The sequence below is a fragment of the Schistocerca serialis genome, chromosome 10, assembly GCF_023864345.2.
Source record: "Schistocerca serialis cubense isolate TAMUIC-IGC-003099 chromosome 10, iqSchSeri2.2, whole genome shotgun sequence".
NCBI lineage: Eukaryota > Metazoa > Arthropoda > Insecta > Orthoptera > Acrididae > Schistocerca > Schistocerca serialis.
The window spans coordinates 73,196,322-73,219,849 of record NC_064647.1 but is presented as its reverse complement, the minus strand read 5'-3'; the positions used below and the strand labels follow the sequence as shown (position 1 = coordinate 73,219,849).

Here is a 23,528-nt window from a genome sequence, read left to right as displayed (position 1 = left end):
AGAAAGGAAAAGTGGTGCAACCTCCTACAAGAGACGGACATGAAGCACAGTAGTAGGAAGGCATGGAAACTGGTCAAAAGTCTCAACAACGACCCAACAGAACCACAACCAAATTACAGTGAAGTTACACCTGATCAGATAGCTCACCAACTACTCATGAACGGAAAAACTAAAAGGAAGATCAGGAATGGCAAAATTAAAAGAAAATTGAATGAGGAGTTTAGCTTGCTAGCTCACCCGTTCTCCATTCAGGAGCTACAAGATGCCATCAAAGATTTGAAAAACAATAAGGCCGCTGGCCTCGACGATCTGAGATCTGAGCAAATTAAACATTTTGGACCGGGAGTACAAGCATGGATCCTAGAGCTAATGAATAACTGTATTACAACAATGCAAATTCCTAAACTGTGGAGGAAAGCCCGGGTTATTGCGTTACTAAAACCAGGGAAAGACCCAGCTGAAGCTAAAAATTTCCGGCCTGTCTCACTGCTTTGTCATTTATTTAAAGTGCTGGAGCGAATGATCCTCAAACGCATAGCTGATTATGTGGACAAAGTCCTCATTAACGAACAAGCTGGATTCCGACCAGGAAAATCATGCTGTGGCCAAATCCTGAATCTCACACAGTACATCGAAGACGGCTATCAGAGAGGAGAAGTAACTGGGGTCGTATTCCTGGATCTGTGCTGCATATGACACAGTTAACCATAAGTTGCTTACCCAGAAAGTGTATAATGTCACTAAGGACTACACCCTTTCTATGTTCGTGCAATGTATGCTACAGAACAGACGCTACTATGTAACCTTACAATCTAAAAACAGCCGATGGAGGACACAGAAAAATGGATTTGCACAGGGCAGTGTTTTGGCTCCAATATTATTTAACATCTATACCAATGATCTTCCCATCAGCCACCAGACACGAATGTTCATATATGCTGATGATGCAGCAGTGGCCACACAGGACAAAACCTTTGAACAAGTGGAGGAGAATCTCACAGGAGCCTTAACAGAACTTGCTACCTATTACGACGGCAATAATCTCAAACCAAACCCCAGTAAATCACAAGTATCCGCCTTCCATCTTAGGAGCAAACAAGCCAAACGGAAACTCCGAGTCATGTGGCAAGGGGAAGAGCTGAAACATACAAACAGCCCAAAATACCTGGGAGTAACACTGGACAGAGCACTTACTTTTAAGCAGCACTGTCACAACACTAAAAAAAAGGTCTGTGCCAGGAACAACATACTGCGGAAGCTAACAGGTTCATCGTGGGGAGCTCAACCACATGTTTTGCGCACCACAGGTCTGGTGCTGAGTATCTCAGCTGCGGAATATGCGGCACCAGTTTGGAGGAACTCTGCCCACGCTAAGCAAGTTGACGTCGCCGTAAACGAAACTGTACGTATTGCCACAGGATGCCTCAAACCAACTCCCACAGACATTATTTACCCCATCATAGGCATAGCACCACCCACTATCCGCAGACAAGTAGCCGCCGAGATCGAAAGATCAAAACAAAAGAATGATCCTCGACACCCGATGTATATGCACCGAAAACAACGTGTCCGGCTGAAATCCCGCAGGAGTTTCATGGAAACTACTGAAGAGCTCGCCACCAAGCCCGTCGCAAGGCGACTATCTCTCTGGGAAGAAATGGTGCCACACTCCACAATGGAACTACTTTTTGAGGAGGGATCTGCAGGATTTCAACTACCTTTTACAACTTGGAGGTCATTAAACCGGCTGTGCACTGGAGTAACTGGGTGCAAATCAAACCTATTTAAATGGGGTTACAGTGATAGCGATAGGTGTGAATGCGGAGCAATACAGGACTTGGACCACCTAGTGATCTGCCCAGACATGTCTATGACATGCACTAAAGATGATATTTTGAAAGTCAATGACAAAGCAATCTATGTTGCTAATTACTGGGAAGGGAAGATATAATTGGTGCATCCGGACACGGAAGAAGAAGAAAACTGCGCCTGAGAACCGAATTCAGACACACCATTGGTACACTGCTCTCAACCGCCATCAGCTCTATATGAACCAAACAGTAACCTCATACTACTTTTGTTATAACGTTAAAAATTGGAAAAAGTAGCTCAAGTAGGAAGTATGTAAGCATACAGAAACATACCAGTGATCACATGCTACTAAGACAGGTAGATTTCATGATAATATTAACAGCTAGTCCAATACCTTCTCAGTAAAAATGTAGGATGGTGTTCAGAATGTGTATTTCTCATATTAGTGTGTTTCGGAGACCCAGGAGGATATTTTATGGTTTCACTATGTGTCACACGAAGGAGAATAGCCTGAAACAAGCGGCTTCACTGGAGTGTGCTCACACTCCGTGTACGGTGCGTCATGATGGCATTTTGACGTGTTACCGACAGGACTGAGGCAGAGATTATGGCGGTTCTCCACTGTGGATCGCCATGTCACACGAATGGAATAGAATTCTGTTGATGGTATGTGGAGAAGTATGACCGTCGACTGCATGACTGTCACAAAAAGGAATACAGTTATCTCAGTATCTCAGAGAACTGTAATAAAGTTGAAGCATATCTTGCGTACAAATAAGAAAATTATAGTTAGGCTCGAAATGGAACAGTCACGGTTGCAAAGTTATTTTTATTTAAAAATAATGTGTTTTGCTGTGGTTGAGCACCATCAGACTAGGTAAAACTGTAAAATAAAGTTTATTGTGCTGGCTATCAAAGCTCTATGTCAAGCACGTACACATGAAACAGTCTGGCGGAAAATCCCATCGGAATTACTAAAAGGAGCGATGCGGACCTTTAAATGGCTGGATCAGCAAATAGAGCACATGCGTACATCATATTGTTCTAGATGACAATCAGCTAGGTGGTCGAACTGGCAACGGAACTGGAATTCTGGTGACTCGCTCGATTTTCATCCAGATGGTCTTAAGTGTATGTGGTCGAGTTTGAACTTAGGTAGCCAGTGCATTGAATTTCATGTGACAGTTTTATATAATCTGATGGTGCCTAACCATGGCGAAGCGTGTTACTTCTACATAAAAATAACTTTGCAACAGTGACTGCTGTATTTCCAATATAACCACAAAAACCGGCTGGTGGATACTATGAAAACTATAGATGTCAGGTATGCATTCCTATTGGTGGATGACTTTCATATTTAGGCAGGTAAGACAGGGCGGGGTTCCATAAAGTAGAAAAATTAGAACTTTTCCTGTGAAGCAGAAGCTCAAAGTGAACACCTCTGCCAACAATATCACGTTACCCATAATATGGGACACAAAAGAAATTTCGTGGTGAACGCACAGCGGGAATGAGATGTCAGGATGAAAACCTGTATCTGACGAATGGGACTGCAACCGATGGGTTTCATTATTGCACGTGATAAAGCTAGTAACCCCACTGCACATAAAACAACAGCTCCTCTGGGAAGCATAAGTTTGACACATGGATCATGTCCCCATACATTTCACATATTTGTGTCGTGTTTTCCCCGGATCGAGGAGAAATTTATCTGTACACCAGTTAAGCGCCAATATAGACATAGAAAGCACAGAATGTAATGATATGTAGTTTATCTAGATGTTGTTGTTGTTGTTGTTGTTGTGGTCTTCAATCCTGAGACTGGTTTGATGCAGCTCTCCATGCTACTCTATCCTGTGCAAGCTTCTTCATCTCCCAGTATCTAGTGCAACCTACTTCCTTCTGAATCTGCTTGGTGTATTCATCTCTTGGTCTCCCTCTACGATTTTTACCCTCTATGCTGCCCTCCAATACTAAATTGGTGATCCCTTGATACCTCAGAACATGTCCTACCAACCGATCCCTTCTTTTAGTCAAGTTGTGCCACAAACTTCTCTTCTCCCCAATCCCATTCAACACCTCCTCATTAGTTATGTGATCTACCCATCTAATCTTCAGCATTCTTCTGTAGCACTACATTTTGAAAGCTTCTAATCTCTTCTTGTCTAAACTGTTTATCGTCCATGTTTCACTTCCATACATGGCTACACTCCATACAAATACTTTCAGAAACAACTTCCTGACACTTAAATCTATACTCGATGTTAATAAATTTCTCTTCTTCAGAAACGCTTTCCTTCCCATTGCCATTCTACATTTTATATCCTCTCTACTTCGACAATCATCGTTTCTTTTGCTCCCCAAATAGCAAACCTCCTTTACTACTTTAAGTGTCTCATTTCCTAATCTAATTCCCTCAGCATCACCCGACTTAATTCGACTACATTCCATTATCCTCGTTTTGATTTTGTTGATGTTTATCTTATATCCTCTTTTCAAGACACTATCCATTCCGTTCAACTGCTCTTCCAAGTCCATTGCTGTCTCTGACAGAATTACAATGTCATCGGCGAACCTCAAAGTTTTTATTTCTTCTCCATGGATTTTAATATCTACTCCGAATTTTTCTTTTGTTTCCTTCACTGCTTGTTCAATATACAGGTTGAATAACATCGGGGATAGGCTACAACCCTGTCTCACTCCCTTCCCAACCACTGCTTCCCTTACGTGCCCCTCGACTCTTATAACTGCCATCTGGTTTCTGTACAAATTGTAAATAGCCTTTAGCTCCCTGTATTTTACCCCTGCCACCTTCAGAATTTGAAATAGAGTATTCCAGTCAACATTGTCAAAAGCTTTCTCTAAGTCTACAAATGCTAGAAACGTAGGTTTGCCTTTACTTAATCTAGAATCTAAGATAAGTCGTAGGGTCAGTATTGCCTCACATGTTCCAACGTTTCTACGGAATCCAAACTGATCTTCCCCGAGGTCAGCTTCTACCAGTTTTTCCATTCGTCTGTAGAGAATACGCGTTAGTATTTTGCATCCATGACTTATTAAACTGATTGTTCGGTAATTTTCACATCTGTCAGCACCTGCTTTCTTTGGGATCGGAATTATTATATTAATCTTGAAGTCTGAGGGCATTTCGCCTGTCTCATACATCTTGCTCACCAGATTGTAGATTTTTGTCAAGACTGGCTCTGCCAAGGCCGTCAGTAGTTCTAATGGAATGTTGTCTACTCCCGGGGCCTTGCCGGCCGCGGTGGTCTCGCGGTTCTAGGCGCTCAGTCCGGAACCGGGCGACTGCTACGGCCGCAGGTTCGAATCCTGCCTCGGGCATGGATGTGTGTGATGTCCTTAGGTTAGTTAGGTTTAAGTAGTTCTGAGTTCTAGGGGACTGATGACCGCAGATGTTGTCCCATAGTGCTCAGAGCCTTTACCCGGGGCCTTGTTTCGACTTAGGTCTTTCAGTGCTCTGTCAAAATCTTCGCGCAGTATCATATCTCCCATTTCATCTTCCTCTACATCCACTTTCCTTTCCATAATATTGCCCTCAAGTACATCGCCCTTGTATAGACCCTTTATATACTTCTTCCACCTTTCTGCTTTCCCTTCTTTGCTTAGAACTGGGTTTCCATCTGAGCTCTTAATATTCATACAAGTGGTTCTCTTTTCTCCAAAGGTCTCTTTAATTTTCCTGTAGGCAGTATCTGTCTTATCCCTAGTGAGATAAGCCTCTACATCCTTACATTTATCCTCTAGCTATCCCTGCTTAGCCATTTTGTACTTCCTGTCGATCTCGTTTTTGAGACGTTTTTATTCCTTTTTGCCTGTTTCATTTTTATATTTTCTCCTATCACTTCACAAATTCTGTGATGCATGTGACAAATATCTTAGTATTCTTGTCGCGGTGTTTTAATTTTCTCAACGAATGATCTCGGCAAAACAGTGTGAAGTAAAATTGTTACTGAAGTACTTTAATGTACGTCAGCTTCCAAAATGTCGTTTTGCTGCTAGGCTTGTGCCCAGGTTTATTTTGTGGTTCGATTGTAATGTCTGTTGTAGTACTTACGTTATGATCTACGTTTTTGTCTGGCGTAAGCCTGTACCTTACTAACACTCCCGTACTGCACCAGGTCGTCCCGTGTCGGGTCTGCCATCACTACCTAGTCGGCCCCACAGTGCAGACGACGAGGACTGCGTCATCTTGGACAGAGACGGATCCACGGGCGTCGTGTCCTGCCAGAACCCTGCGCCGTTTTTCTGTGAGCGCCGGCTTTCGGTGGGCGTACCGGACAGCTACGTGTGGATCGAAGACGCCGGCCGCTTCTACAAGGTGCACACGGAGTTGGGGGCCCACGCGCCGGCAGCCAGTGCGTGCCGCTCCGAGAATGCGACGCTCGCCGTCCCCGACACGTCGCGCCGCGCCGAGGCAGTACTGAGCCTCTTACAGCCGAAAACCCAACTCTACCTGATAGGCTTCACAGATAAAGCCGTCGAAGGTGACTTCATTACTCAAACAGGTTCGTATGTTATATACTTCTTGTGTATATCCATCAGCTCCTCGAAACATTACATGCGAAGCAGATTAATGTTTGTGATCAGGTTTATCACTATTTACAAAGATCGTGTACGGGTTCTTTCCCGATACCTACATATCGGAATGCAACACAGAAAGCCATTAGAGTTCTTTACTACCGCTGTTGCCGGAACTACTCTAAGGTGGCAAAAGTCGTGCGGTAGCGATACGCGTGTATCCAGATGGAGGCAGCGTCGCTTACTCGAGATATAGAAGGGCATTTCCTCTGCTGTTTCTTTGTACCCTGGAACGCTGGGCAACTTTTATTTGCCCCACCCTGTTTACTACTCAACTATCTGTAAAGCTTTCCCCTATTTTTCAAACATTGGAAACTCTAGGATGGAATGGTATAGTAATGAATTAGAGAATTACCCCTTTTTTCGCAAAATTTCAAAAATGTTGCACCATTTTACATTGTCGAATGCTTTTTCCAGGTCAACAAATGAACGTGTCTTGACTTTTCTTTGGTCTTACTTCCATTACCGACCGCAATGTTGGAACTGTCTCTCTGGTGCTTTGACCTTTCCTAAAGCCTAACTGATCACTAGCTAGCACATCCTTATTTTTCTTTTCCATTCTTCTGTGTTTCTTGCTAGCAAATTGGTTGCATGAGCTGTTAAACTAATTCTGTGATAAGTCTCGCACTTGTCAGCTGTTGCAATCTTCAGAACTGTGTGGATGGTGTTTTTGTGAAAGTCAGATGGTATTCTATTCGCCAACATAAATAATCATTTTGTTGCCACTTCCTCCAATGATTTTAGAAATACTGATTGGGTGTTATCTGTCCCTTATCCTTACGTCTTCCAAAGCTTTTTTAAATTTGGTTCTAATACTGGATCCCTTATCTCTTCTACATCAACTTTTGTTTCTGCTTTTGTCCATCATAGTTTTTTTTTGTTTTCTCGGAAGCCCACGACTGTGAACATAATGGGCTTGTTTATAAACAACTTTTCTGCTACCAGTCCCTTTTTCCTTTATTCATATTTTACATAACGCATTTTGGGAAAAGATTCCCATGTGCATGTGTGTGCTTCCTTGTACTATGCCATTTTTAAATTTTATCCATGTATGAGGTTCTGCTCTATGTTTGTGTCTCTTTTTTTTTTTTTTTTTGATGCAGTCTGCCAGAGGGTCTCTTGAATTTTTTGCAGCCTGAGTATCTAACCGTGGAGCATTGTGGCCTGCCATGTTTCCCTCCAGGGTTGTTATTTTGGCTTGGTGTTTCGGCCAGTGGTAGGGGTAGCTGCCGAGAGTCACGGTGGGCCACAAGGTCGGCATTTCCTGGTGGTGGATACCGTCAGACAGCAGCTGATCCGTCATGCAAATCAGTTGCTCCCATGCCCTGATGGGGTCTCATCATTGCCGCTTTCTGGTGAGCTGAGTGGCAAGACTGGTCACAAGGTTGTTCCAGAGGTCGGCTCCCACTTGTGGAAGCACACCTTCCATTCCATCCCGATTCACAGCATAGCTATAGTCCCATCGCCTCCAGCCTGAGTCCTTATTATGCCTCATGCCTCTGCCTACTGGGCTGGAGTCGATGGGTTTCGAACTGCCCCCGACTTTCTACTTCTTTCCCCTTTCCCTGACATGGGTACACTCGTCCTCGCTCTCACCAGTGGATCCGCCACTGCCCCAGCCTCCATATCCCCACACCTTTCTGGCAGAGCATGTGGCACCGACATTGCCTCCTTCGGTGGTCGGACCTCGTCTGGTTTTTGCAGTCCGCGAATGACCATTTTCGGCCCTGCATGGCCTTTTCACGGCGGAGAGATATCATACTCCTGCCAGTGGACATTCCAATGGTGGTAGGTGAAACGTTTACATCTCCGGCAACTGTAAGCCAAGTGGATCAGTGCTTATGCCAAATTCAACCACTAAAGACCTTGCCCTGCACTTCGGCTGAGTGCTGTTATTGTGTGTTCAGTCGTTAACCACTTGCATGAGCTGTGGGCTGAGTAATTTGCCGTGCACATCTCTACAAGGTTTCGAATGATCTGTTTCCCAAAGATCAACCTCCACAGCAAGTTCGTTTTCTCCTACAGGATTCTGTTACCCTCTTGTCATTGAGCCACCATTGGCTTGTGAAGTAACTGCAATGACAGTGTAGAGCAACAGCATTGTCCTCCTGTTCATATGCTAAAAAATAAGAAAAAGAAGAAGGAGAAGAGGAACAAGAAGAAGAAGATGTAGAAATATATTACTGCCAATTGTGTTCGTTTGGGAGGAATGAAACGTACAATTCAAAATGTATAGCCACATGTTTAATTTGAATGAAGGGCTATTCCTGGAATTGTAAATTCCTCTAGATTTTCCCAAATCGAATTGCAGTTGGCACACTGGCAACATGCTCTGATCTGACTGAATACAACCATGAGTTTTACAAAGATCTGACCTTGTCAATGGACAGGAAATAAAATCAAAGATGGACCATATAATTATGTAGAACTTAAGTTTTGCATTATATTTCCTTGTTTTGAAGTCATTCACGTTTGGTATGTTTCATATGTGTGAACACTATTAATGTATATCCTTAAAGTAACTTGCCATGGATTCTTTAAATCAGCAACAACATGTTTGTAAGATAATGTGATGAGACTGTATGTTTCTTCTCAATCTGTTGTACGTGTACCTGTTGATTAGAATCTTTGATGTCATGCGAAGATAGCAGCAAACTTTACAGTTTGATATGGCATATTTGGAAGTAGATAGTATTTTAATTAAAGTTGTAGACATCCTGAATGTGTACTATTTTGTCGTGAGATGTATGTATAGCAATTTGAACGCTGTCATTCATCCACACTGAATCCAGTTTGTGCCTTTATATCACTCACAATAACGACAATAAAAGTACAGGTTGCTGCAACGCATTTGGCACCTATCATGTATTCTCATCTCTCCGGGATGTATAGCAAGGTTTAATACAGCAAGCATCTTCTTCCACAGTGAATACATTCTATTGTTTATTTCACTGACTGCGGAGTGAAATAAACAACTTTGTTAAAATTCTCTAAGTGTCTCTCACTGTAATTCATGCTTAACAATTATATTTTTATGTAGAAAGTGGTTATGAGTAAACGAGCAAGGTGGTACTTGAGGCAACGAGCGGTTCTAGGCGCTTGGGTTCGGAACCGCTTGACTGCCACGGTCGCAGGTTCGAATCCTGCCTCTGGCATGGATATGTGTAATGTCTTTACGTTAGTTAGGTTTAAGTAGTTCTAAGTTCTAGGGGACTGATGACCTCCGATGTTAAGTCCCACAGTGCTCCGAGCCATTTGAACCATTTTTTTTAGGCAACACTGTGTCATGTATTTTAGTTGAACAGCCGAAAATTTTTGCGACGCTATTTATGTTACCTCTCAGATTCAAATGATGAAAGTACCAGAGGTAGTAATATAGTTTGTCATGACTCCACAGTTTTCTATTTCGTACAAGCATTTTACCTAAATACCGGTTGTATGGTCATTACTTAGTGTTAATGTACAGTTGATTTTCGTTGTGCATAGAATGGTGACCCTTTTAAATATTATTCATGAATAAGTATAAAAATCCCACATTATTGATATTATCAGATCAATTTGTACTTCAGCAGACATACTTGTACAAATTTTGGTAAACATTTTTGGAATTCAGTGATCAATTAATTGTTATATCTAGATTAAAGTTCAGTCTTGATCACGTTATGTCTGTTTTAATGAGTAACCGGTTTCGGTTTTTTTCTATAAAACCATCATCAGACCCATTGGCTCCCTTGGGTTGGTAGGTGGAGCTCTCCTTGCTGCTGTGCAGTCAACTGATCAGCAGCAAGGAGAGCTCCACCTACCAACCCAAGGGAGCCAATGGGTCTGATGATGGTTTTATAGAAAAAACCGAAACCGGTTACTCATTAAAACAGACATAACGTGATCAAGACTGAACTTTCTAAATATACTTGTACAAAATTACATAGCCTCAATACTACACACTTTTCAAACTCTCATGTACTACTTTCACTGCAGCATGACTTTTGTCATGAAATTATAGCTGAACCTAATGGCTGGCTGTAATCATTCAGGGATAGTACAAAATAAGATGCATTAATTACGATCTTTTCAGTTAACCCTAGTAATAACATGTAACAGATCCAACTGGAGGTAAATTTTAGCTTTACGATTGCTTTCAACCGCAATCATGGCTCTTCTACATCTACATCTACATTTATACTCCGCAAACCACCCAACGGTGTGTGGCGGAGGGCACTTACTAGACACTGTTTAATTTCTGGCTCATGTAATTATATCTTCAGTTGCCTCCAGCCAGCACTTACGCGGATGACACACGACAGCATGCCAGTCGGATTTGTGAATATTGTCTTTCTCCAGAAGAGGGTGTGCTGATTTGAAACTTCCTGTTAGGTTAAAATTGTGCGAGACCAGGACTCGAACTGGGCCTTTCACCCGAAAATGGCCTTCTGACTCTGCAACCCAGACATGACTTACGGCCCATGCTCATAGCTTTAATTCTTCCCACATAACATATACCATATGTCCTAGCTACCCAACTACACAAACGTTCTCCCACATAACTTGCGGTCTAGTATGTCAAGCAGAAAGGTTATTGTGGAGCAATGGCTTACATTTAGGCTAGGGGATTACTTTACTCTACACTGGTGTGTGTGCTAGTTGGAAACTTGCTATGAGATTAGAACTGAAAGCTGAATTGGGATTAGAGCCTGCAACCTTTGCCTTTCATAAATGTTGTGCTGTGCAGGCACTACTCGTGACCCAGTCTCATACCTTTAATACTGAGATAATTTGCTTGTATCAGTTGTTGATTCATTTGCCTGTGAGAAGCAAAGGTTCAGGGTTCAAGGCTGCTCTGGCACACAGGCACGTCACGGCTGAGTATAAACTCACTCGGGAAATAATCCCTTCAGCTGTGGCTAAGTCGTTTCTCTACAATAGCCTTCCTTCCAGGACTGCTGTTCCCACAACGTGTACAGAACTTTGGTGAAGTTAGCACGGTAGAGCAGAGGTATTGATGGATAAAAAGATGTGAGGGTGAGTCACGTTCTGCCTGGATAGTCTTACTAGTTAAACATCTGTGTGTGAATGGCAGAGGTACCTGGTTCGAGTCGTGGTCCCGGACACAGTATTAATATTCTAGGAGGTTTCAAAACAAAGACGAGATTTCATGACACCTTCAGTTATTCTGAATGGGCTATAAATCAATATATATATCAGGAATGTTAAATGCTTAATTACTACTATGATGATTTCCACAATTACATTGTATGTTATGACCTTGTTTACGTTTTACCGATTTTGATTGCAATAAAATGTTGAAGAATTTTCTCTGATATGTAACTCTCATGTCTTAGAATTTGTATCTGCTGCTATCCTTCTCCCCCTCCCTCCCTCACCCTTCATTCCCTCCCCCCTCTCTCTTGCCTGCCTGTGCCACTAGTGTGTGTATGTGTGTGTGTGTGTGTGTGTGTGTGTGTTTTGTGAAGGTTGGGTGTGAGAGCTGGCTGAGGAAGTATTCATAATGTGTCACAGGAATTCCGTCTTTTTCATAGCAGGTTTATGCCCCAGTGATATTTTGTGTCATATCTGAACATATTTGTAGTGTCCATAGCTTTTTTATTTTTCACAGGCAGGCACCTAAAAGACATGGAATTTCAAGTGTGGAAGGCTGGTGAGCCAAAAAACAAGACCCGAGAGGACTCCGAGGACTGCCTGGCGCTGTCGGACACGGGCTTTTACGACGACGTGCGCTGCGACCTGGAACTGCCCTTCGTCTGTGAGATAGTGCCCATAAAGTGAGTTGACATCCCCGGAACACAGGTATGAGGGTGCAACTCTCTCCTTGCTGCATACAAAAATAAAGGAACAAAGGCCTCAACAATCTGTGCAACTGAAATATGACTAAATATTTCTCATTTTGCCCTAGCAACTGTCAGTTTGTTCTTAACCACTTTAAGAATGAGCTATGCCATTTCGTTTTGGTCTTCGAGCAGAACACTTCGCTAGTGTGCTGAGAAATGCATTTGTTGCTTTATAAACAGTTACATCCTGCATACACATTCTGGACGGCAGATGTCATTTCTTAATAGCTCTGCTTGTGCTGGGTTTATGCATGATTGGGAACATATTCGTTTCCTTGGTAACAATTAACAGAAGACGAAAGGTGCAACAATCAGCAGTGCTCAACCACATGAGGATGCATAAGGCAATGGAAAGCACTGATGCAGAAACGTATAACGCATACCAATAAGAGATATGACTCGTAATTGAGAAACAGTCTCCATTGGTAAAACATCCATGATTAGTCTCCCATTCGGACCCGGTAGGGAACTACCAAGGAAGGGATGCCAATGAGAAAAAGCTAGAGCGAACATAAAAAAATGAGTAACATTCTATAAATTTGAGAATAAAAGCAAAATCTCGTTCTAGACCTGCTGGGAGTCACTGAAATCAATAGGGGTGAAATCAACGACTTCTTGTCCTATGAATATGGGTAATACAAAGAGCAGCGGAAAATGGTGAAACAGGAATTAGATTTGGCAAAAATAGGAACGTAGGGCAGAGATGGAGTGACTACAAACAGTTAAGCTATTGGATTATTCTCACTATAATGGACAGCAAACCAATGTCAAGTACAAGAGATCAGATATACATAGTGATGTAACAATTTAGTGATAGTAAAGGGTAGACTTGTGGCTGAAGAAAGTCGTACGAATTATCATGTGAAAGCATTGTAGTAAAGAATTACAAGCGAACGGGTAGGCACAGTTGAATTTCTTTAAAGCTAATATACTGCTATAACGAATACCACAATAGGCTTTTCAAGTGAAGAGGACTGGACATATCTAAAAACAAAGTTGCAGACAAGTATAGATACAAAGAAGTTAAATGCAAAGGAAAGTAGTTATTAAGGGCATCAGGTGACACATCAGTTCCACTGATGCAGGGTGTTTGGCAATCTCCTGTTAGATAGAGGTTGTAGAGTGAACTTAGAGGATCAGGTTTTACATAGGCACCCACGTCTGGAAACGATATCCACTGATGCTACAGAGCTAAGTTGTAGGTACTGGCGCCTGTATAAATATATCAGCTTGAGGTAAGATTCCCTGCACCTGTTATGAACGAGTCGAAAGTTATAAACGAAAATCATTCTGATACCTCTAACAATGTGCTGGTTATACTCTCGCTAAGACTGTGTGATAAATAACTTTCAGAAGTGGTACCATGGACGAAAACAAGGAAACGTGTCCAGCAAACATTGGCTCTAAACCAATGAGCTATGAGCACGCATTCATCTTCGCTACATTGAAACACATCTCCTCCATTGAACAAGTGTTAATAGCTCTTAAGATATACGTTTTAGAGCCAATGTTTGCTGGACACGTTTCCTTGTTTTAGTCCATACTACCATCTCTGAAGGTTGCCTACTCTACAGTCTCAGCGACAACAGTACCAGTGCCTGTATTCCACTGTCGCAGATATAAAAACAGTTTTCACTTATTACTTTTGACTTGTCCCTTTCAAGTAGAGAGATCCTTACCTCAAATTGGTACAATTATCCTTCTCCATGATCCTAGAGAGTTTGTAACATTATCAGAGTTTCGCCCTGTATATACAATCATTTAAAGACACTGGTGCCAGTAACTTTGACGATCTATGCCATGGTTGGATAACGTTTCCAGATATGAGGTTATATGTAAGAGTTGATCTAAGTGCCCTTTACAACATCTAGAAGAATATATCATAAATTGTGAAACACCCTGTGTGATAATGTCGCAATGAGAAGTAGTAGGATAGCAAGGAGAATTCAGTTGAAGATAACGATCTTGTCACTTGTGACTCAGGTTACCCATTTGGGTGACAAGCAGTCGAGGTCAATTGAAGGTAATAGAGTGAAACCCCCGTGCCTGCTCCCCTCTCTTGCCCTCTCCTCTGAACCAACAAGAGCACATTAAAATTGTGGGAAACCCCTCCCATCCCCCAATCTCTCTGAGACAATGGGAGCACAATAAAATGGTAGGAAACCCAATGGACCAATCTTCCCGTCCTCTCTCTTGCCATCGTTTACAACTAACTAAGGCTGTGTAGGCCTCTTTGGTTGAGGTATGTGCAACATGGGGAGAGGTTCATATATTTTATAAACAGTAATTCTACAGTGGAAGCATTTATAAATAACAACTGTGATATAAGAAACTAATTTTATAGTTTATTATTAACAGTTTCTTTTCTGCAACACAGTTTTTTCCAAGAACTTTTTATTATTTGTTAACAATATTTTCTTTTATTTACAAAGCTACTCCTATTTTTTTCTGATAACATATCTCATTGGATTGTTCTATCAGGCTATTTCCTGTACACAGTAACTTGCAAAAGTAATTTACGATGTATATGCTGTGGGACAACCGGGAAATCTGGGAAACTCCTGCAAGTTTTTTCATTTGGGAGAAAATAGAAAAAAACATGATAAGTTTTCAGAATTCTGGGAACTGTTTAAAATTCTGTGTATTTTTCATTGTTTTAGTTTTCAGTTACCTTTTTGGAATTTTGACTTGTAAGAACTGATACTCTAACAAAGAATTTTACTTTAGCCTGCTGCTACTGAATAATACTGCAGCAACAACAGACAAATGCAAGAAAAACTCCAAAATAAAACTTAAGTTGCAAAGAAAATGCTCCATTTACAACAAAAAAAACACAGTTTGCACATAAACGTCTGCCGACAGCAAAATTTGGCAAAGGAAAGTATTTAGGATGAAAAGTGTTCAACACTTCATAACGACGAACATCTTTCGACGAGCATCCCCTCACAACTGTTTAATTTCCAACAGATTGCAGGAAAATAGTATGAATGGTGGTTTGAGAAGCGTTACTTTCAAAATAAGTTTCCTTTTATGCAAAATGCGTTGTGTTATGTGTAAGAATGTGCAGTGAATTTCTTAAATCACAGAGCATTCAAAACTTAACACTTTGAGGAGCAGCCACTTCGCAAAATTTCGGATCCAGAAGACCAGACATTCATGTAATTATTTAAAATTTTACTGACACATCTGTGTTTGGTATTTCCCAAAGGATAATACAAGCAAAAAAAGATCATAATTCTTTTAGCTGTACATAGTAATTTAAACCATTAATTTTTTCTATTTGTGAGTTTGCGCTGCTTAACAGTGATCCTGCTGCTGGCTGACCACATCACATGTCCTATGCTCGGAATATCAGCTGTCATTGGCTGTCGAGATCACGTGATGTGAGGTGAGATTGACGAAAACGCATCACCATATCGATTTCAACGCTTCGGAAACTTTCGTGCTGTGTTTGGTGGAATTCGTATTGATATTTATGTAACGCAGTGTACATTTTGGTGCACATCAAAGACCTTCCCAAAACGTCTTTTTTTTCTTTCTTATTTTTAATTTTTTTTTCTTTTTTTTGCTGATTTTCATGTCCTAAAGGGCCGGTACGTTCTATGCCGGTGTATAAAACTTTTACCTTTCAAAGGATTGATAAGTTTTACAGTTCAGAGGGGAAGTATACTGTCTGTCAACACAGAAAAAGTGTATTTTCACCTCTGAGGAAGTTTATTTTTAACCAGAAGGTCCCTAAGAAACCGTTTTTCTCCTCTGCCATGTATACATCCTGTAATCTTTTTACTAATTTTTGTTGATGTGTTACAGCTATTTTCTTCTTACACATGTATAGCTTTGTTTTATTAGCAAAGTTATATATTTCTGATGGCTTATAGTTATCTAATTCATGTTTGTATGATAAAGCTAGTATAGAGGAGAAGAACCTAAATACTACATTTTCCTTCCATACAGCCTAACCGACCGTGGCCTTCACAGACTGTAATTACGTTCCCAACCTTGAACAGAAATACATGAATAGATCTGTCTAGTCACCCTCAACCTCTCAAAGTCCCACCGTTCAGCCACAAGGAAGCAATCCCCTTGTGTCTCAGAACCACTTAGGAATTGAGCAACTGAATCACATTCTCTGCCATGGTTTTGACTACCTCCCGTCGTGCCCTGAAATGAGGAATGTCCTACCTACTATCCTTTCCATCCCTCCGATAATGATATTCCGCCGCCCACCCAACCTACACAATGTCCTTGTCCATACCTACACAACCCCTGCTCCAAGACCCTTGTCTCATGGCTGATAGCCTTGTAATAGACCTGGATGCAATCCCTGTCCTATCAGTTCTTCCACCGCCACCTACTCCAGTCCAGTCACAAGAAACACCTGTCCCATCAGAAGCTACCTGTGAATCCAATAATGTGAACCACAAGTAAAGCTGCAACCACTGTGCTGCACTCTACGTAGGTATGACATCCAACAAGCTTTCTGTCTGTATGAATGACCACAGACAAACTGTGGCCAAGAAACAGGTGGACCACCCATTTACTGAGCACGCTGCCCAACATAGCATTTTCATTTTAATGACTCTTTCATATCCTATGCCATCGAGATACTTCCTACCAACACAGCACTGAGTGACATAATACTCAGGTCGATGACTTCTGTGCTACCAAACATCTGCAAAAGGTGCACTACTAAAATGTGTGTGGTATACCTTGACAGCATTATCTGATGCAACAGGCCTTGACAGCATCCGTACACTCTTCTTACTGTTTGAACAGCATAATGGGGCCTGCATGAAAGACCAGTATGAACCTGTACTGAAATATAATCCTATATGGAAAAGAAGCTGGCAGCAAGTGAATAACACCCGTTAATTTTGCTCGAAAATTCACATGAATTTTGGAGGTGTTGTTAAGCATTTAAGCTATTTTATACGAGAAGTGTGTTGCGAATCACTAGTGTCATTTAGCGTTTCATTTTGAAAATATGTAACCTGAAACTGAATTTAAAATGATTATCTGTGTAACAACACGCAGAATCGTCAACAGGCAGTCGGGAGGCAGTACTGGAGTCGAACCAGCACCAGGGGCCGTGGTCACACCGCCCAACATCTCCGACGTCACCACATTAATGAAGCCCGAGCTGAGTGTCATGCTCCAGGCACAAGAAGACACGCTCGGGATGGTTGTACAGACCATCACTGATGGGGTCACTGGAGTAGTGATGACCAGAATACGGGAGACCCTGGAGACAAATGTGAACGAGACTCCTGCATTAACAGATCCTTAAAAGAAGCTGAGGGTAGGGCACAATTGCTCTAACAGGAGCTGGTCGAGAAATCTGATGGGCTCAAACAGTACCAGAGATTCGATGATCTCAGAAAGTTCAGGATTCCTGAGAACAGCAGGGAGAATAAAGATGATTAAAATATCAGCCTTGTCTGAAAGAAGCTAAGCTTGCAGGTGACACTGAATGATACAGACAGGTGTCATGGAGTTCGGCATAAGACGTCAGGATCTTCAAAACCTAGACTCAAAACAGTGAAGTTCATGTCTTACAGGAAAAGATCTGATACCTTCAAAGAGAAGAAGAAACTCGTAAGTCAGGTCTGACAGTATAGGAGGATCTCAACTCTCAAAGGCTAAAGCTTTTGAATACTTCAGTCTTGAGATTTTGGCTACAAAACACTTGGGCAAATGACAGCAGGATAATGGTGAAGACGGAAAATGGAGAAAAGATCAGTCTGTCATGCATTCGTTTAGATTTAATTTTAATACTAATTATATATTTTCTGTTCAGTTTTCATACTTCCAACACCATTATACTCGTAGTTTCTTATTTCACTATTACTTCACTACTCTGACGGGGTTTTCATTCAGGCGATTAATTTACTGTCTTGCTTCTAGTTCTGCGTTGCAATTTACAATGTCTCTGTTGTTACTTATCATTATAACCATTGACAGTTCAATTTGTTTTTATTCTGTTTAGCTTGTGTTCAGTACTGTTGAGCACAAATCGTCTTAGGTCTGTTTAGTGAGTTGCTGTCCCTGACACTTGTCAGCTGTTTAGTAACCACTGCCAAAACCTGTTGGTCTCGGCCATACAATCTCCCTTCTCCCTGAAGGTACCAGTGCTTTCATTTCTGGAAACCTGTCCTCTCCTATCACCCATCATGTTTTGTTCTCCCACCCTCACTGGCCCAGAGTGGCTAACATCCAGCAGCGAAAATCTTTGTGAGATTTGCACCTGAGTGCACAAAACTACATATTGCACATGAAAATGTTCAATCTCTGCCAACTCTTATTGAGTTCTGTTAAATATTTCAAGATGTATACATCCATGTAATATTTCTGTTGGAAACATGGATTAAACAAAGTATTTCCACAAGTCCAGTAAGCTTAAACAGCTACACCGTTAGAAGACATGACAGAGGGGTGGAATAGGTGCATACAGGCGCTACGGTTAATCACCTAATACCTGATATGAGTCATTTACAATCCTCCTAAAGTAGTCGGGCTTACCTGCTTTGAAACTGCTCTTTCAAGTCTGGAATCGGTTCACAATCGGATGATTATAGATAGTGACACCAGCATGTGTTTTTTATACAATAATCCATTCAGTGTGAAATATGAGCGGATGCTTTCGTCTTCAAATGTGTTGCTACTTCAGCTTGTTCTACTCTCACTGATATATCTCCAACAAAATCCTCAGAGTAATTTCTACCTCTCTGATATCTGCCCCTGGCATGTGTGTGTACGACTTAATTTTCAGATGAACTCACTGGAATATCCCAGAAGGGAAAAGCAACTGACAGAATACTGAGACTTCAAATGCATTAGTTTATCCAAACTTGCAACTGAGACACAATAAATAGTGTGGGGGACATCTTTCATTCTCTTCTCAGGTGTAAATGAAAAACTTCATGGATTCACAACGAACTTACTCAGTTGTATGACAAATATGCTCCCCCAAAGACCATAAAAGTAAGAAGTAACCTGAATCTTGGATAACTCAAGAACTAAAACAGCTCATGAATCTCAGAGATGCTGCAAATCAGGCATACAAATTACACCCCATGCCTGAAAATCATATTGCTTACAAGCAGAAACGGAAAAGTTAGTCAAGCATGAGAAATTCAAAGCTCAGATGTGCCCATACATTAACCGAGAAGAGCTGTCTCAAGGACAACACACATGTGTGATCTCGGTATAGACAAAGGAAAAACTGCAGCTGACCCCATTGTCCCTAGTCAAAGAACTGAACCAGCACTTCTTACCTACAACCACAACTGAACCACAAACAAAACAGAGACTCATTTATTACTTCACGGGGCTAAACGACTTCAACCATGAAAAATTGTGAACGTCAAAAAACCCATCATGCGTATCAGATCAACATCTACTGGACACGATGGTATCACAGTCGAAACGACGAAGCTTACTACTGATCCATTTATGCCCACTATGAGGCATCTTCAACCCTGAGGCCTGGAAACAGGGACTGGTTAAGCCACCATCTAAATAGGCATTGCGACAGCTCCCTCCAATTACCGACCTATTTACATTCTTCCTGCACTCTCTAATTCCTTAAAATATATAGTCCATGACCGGCTAATAAACCACCTACCTACAAACAACCTACTAGATGAATACCAATCAGGCTTCCATAAATATTGAAGTATAACATCTGCAATAATGAAGATAACGTATGACCTGAATCTTGCCACGGATGCACAAGAACCAACTACTATGTGCTTCTTAGACTTCAGAAAAGCCTCTGACACTGACGTAGCATATTAAATTTCTCGCCAAGTGCATTGCATTGCTTTCAATCATACGTGACATCTCCACAGTAATGTATTATGTCTGGCACTGTAAAGTCACAATGCAGGCAGGTTGAAACAGGCACCCCAGGCTTCATTATTAGGTCGTGCACTCTTTTCATTGTACGTAAATGCTGCGTCATCACTTTTGCCCTACTGCAAATACCACATGTATACAGATGACCTCCAGTTGTATCTAAGTGCAAAACAAATAAATCTGAAGACTGCAATCAAGAACCTCAATACTGCCGTGTGTGCACTGCCAGAATGGACACTGGGTATAAGGTTAAAGCTCAATCCAATCAAAACCCTGGTGATACTGGTTGGTCATTATAGGCTAATTATCCCAAAATATTGGGAATCCCTACCATCTTTGACCACAAATGGGACAAATATCAACGTTTCCGCTTCAGAAAAAAGTCTGAATAATACAGATGAAGATCTAAACTGGACTGAGCATGTAACTGCAATGTGTAAGAAGGCGTCAACATCTCTACATGTTCTACAAAACTATAAAAGGCTGAAACTTCCTGGCAGATTAAAACTGTGTGCCCGACCAAGGCTCGAACTCGGGACCTTTGGCTTTCGCAGGCAAGTGCTCTACCATCTGAGCTACCGAAGCACGACTCTCGCCCGGTCCTCACAGCTTTACTTCTGACAGTATCTCAACTCCTACCTTCCAAACTTTACAGAAGCTCTCCTGCGAACCATGCAGAACTAACACTCCTGAAAGAAAGGATACTGCGGAGACATGACTTAGCCACAGCCTGGGGGATGTTTCCAGAATGAGATTTTCACTCTGCAGCGGAGTGTGCGCTTATATGAAAAAGCTATTTCCTCTTCGTATGATGAGAAAATTTGTACAAACACCCATACATTGAGTTACTGATTACAGCGATGTTATCTGGAAAGACCTTTCCAAGAAAGCTCATTGCGCCTGGAACTTGTTATGAACACCTTTATTCATGATATCTGTGATGTTCAGCTCTGTACTCATATTTCATCATCTTATGCACAGCTATCCTGGCTGTGTGCAAACAAGTGCAGAGATTTCCATACCCTCTGGCTTCTGTACTGTCTTATCAATGTGCAGTGTCCCTCATACCTCCCCTTGACTTTAACGCTCTTACCTGAACAACATGGCTGAAAACTCATTCCCATTACAGCAAAATCCTATCTGTCCCTCTCCATCATTTAACTACTTTCTCTAAGTTCTTCTCAGTAGTAGGAACATGACTGGAATAACCTCCTGCTTTGTGTTGGCAGAATAACATCGCCAACTACAGAACACAGTAAATGTCGTACCTACTAAAACAACAGTAAGGATTACTGTTCTTTGTCTACCAGGATACAGATTAACTGGCAGTTTTTCAAGGAATTCTTTGCGGAGTTTGGAGTGGCCATGTACGTAAAAAATAGTTTGCCATTTGAATCCATAGACGTATCACAGCACTGCACTGAACAGATATTTGAACGTTGTGAAGGGCAGTTGAATTTAGCGAAACTAAACTTCTAATTTTTGTTGTTTATTGGTCCCCTAACTCTGACATCAGAGCATTTATGCTCAAGCAAGAGAGGGTTCTTGATGCACTTTAGAGGAAGTACCAGAAATTATATGTGGTGACTTGAATATTAATTTTGTATATAATAGTGCAAGAAAAAAGATGTTGGTAAATCTCCTAAATTCATATGATTTGATGCAGACCGTGTTTTTTCCAACTAGGGTGCAGGGGAACAGTAGCACAGCAATAGACAATATATTTATTCATTCTTCATTACTAGATGGGCATTCTGTTAGTAAAAGGGTGAATGGCCGTTCAGACTACTATGCACAAATTTTAACACTAAAAGGCTTTTGTGCTCAAACAAATGTTACATATAATTACAAACTATGTAGTAAAGTTAATCCAACAGCAATAGAGAGTTCTTTCAACCGCGTCAAAAAAAACGATTGGCAGGATGTTTATACTGCTGATAACATAGATAACAAATATAATGCTTTCCTTAACACATCTCTCATGCTCTTTGAGAGATGCTTTCCATTAGCAGTAAAAGGCAGCCTGCGTGGCTGACTAGTGGGATAAGAATATCATGTAGAACAAATTGGGAATTATATGAAAATGTTAGAAGTAGCCACGATCAAGCTACAGTAGCTCATTAAAAACAGTATTTTAAGGTGTTTAAAAATGTCATTAGGAAGGCAGAGAGTATGTGGTCCGCAAATAGAACAGATAATTCACGGGATAAAATTAGAACCATGTGGTCAGTTGCGAAGGAAGTGTCCGGTCAACAGACAACGTGAAGTCAGTTCGTAGTAAAAATACGAATATTTCTGTTACTGATAAATCAGATATATGTACAGTATTTAACAATAATTTTTGGAGCATTGCTGGCGAATTATATAAAAACTTAGTTTTTACTGGGAATCATATACTCTCTTGGAAAATGCCTTTCGAGACTGATGTCTGACATACTCCTCAGTGATACAGACGAGGGGAAGATTGAGTAAATAATTAAATCACTGAAGACTAAGGACTCTCGTGGACATGATGGAGTCTGTAACAGGATATTGAAGTACTGTGCTGCACATGTTAGCTCTGTACTTAGCCACATTTGAAATTTTTCCTTTAACAGTGGTTAGTTTTCTGAATGATTAAAGCAAAAGTAGCAAAGCCGCTTTATAAAAAGGAAGAAAGGCATATTGTAAACAATTTTAGACCTATTTCTATGCCATCAGTGTTTGCTAAAGTTATGGAAGAGGCTGTGTTTGTAAGGATAATTGATCATTTTATATTACATAATTTGTTATCAAATGAACAGTTCGGCTTTAGAATTGATTTAACAACTGAAAATGCTATATTCTCTCCCTCTGTGTAAGGTACTGGGTGGATTAAACAAAAGGTTTCGAACGCTAGGCATATGTTTGTGATTTAACTAAGTCGTTTGATTGTGTTGATCATAAAATATTACTCCATAAGTTGGACCATTGTGGAATAGGGGGAGTAGCTCACAATTGGTTCACCTCTTACTTTAGCAACAGACAGCAAAAGATCGTTACAGTGTTGGGAATGACTGTGATGTGGGGCCTGAGTGGGGCATAGTCAAATGGGGGATGTTCCAGCGATCCACGTTGGAGTCACTCCTGTTCCTTATTTATATAAATGATATGCCCTCTAGTATTACGTGTAACTCTAAAATATTTCTGTTCCTTTATGACACTAGCATGGTCGTAGAGGATGTTGTGTGCAATATTATCTCTGTTTCAAATAGTGCAGTACATGACATAGTTCATGGCTTATGGAAAATAAACTAACGCTAAATCACAGTAAGAGTCAGTTTTTACAATTTCTAGCACACAATTCAACAAAACGCCACGTTTTAATTTCACAGAATGAACATATGATTGATGATACTGAACAGTTTAAATTTCTAGGTATTCAGATAGTAAACG

The 23,528-nt window shown here is 41.1% G+C and overlaps 1 protein-coding gene across 1 annotated transcript in view; it reads left to right on the top strand.

Annotated features, from left to right (window-relative positions):
- The window catches only part of LOC126424533 (uncharacterized), a 221,935-nt gene that overhangs the window by 172,125 nt on the left and 26,282 nt on the right, over window positions 1-23,528 (top strand). Inside the window, exons 5-6 of the mRNA XM_050087271.1 lie at window positions 5,952-6,338; window positions 12,026-12,191. Of these exons, the coding sequence (XP_049943228.1) occupies window positions 5,952-6,338; window positions 12,026-12,191 (553 nt within the window). The remainder of the gene's footprint in view (window positions 1-5,951; window positions 6,339-12,025; window positions 12,192-23,528) is intronic.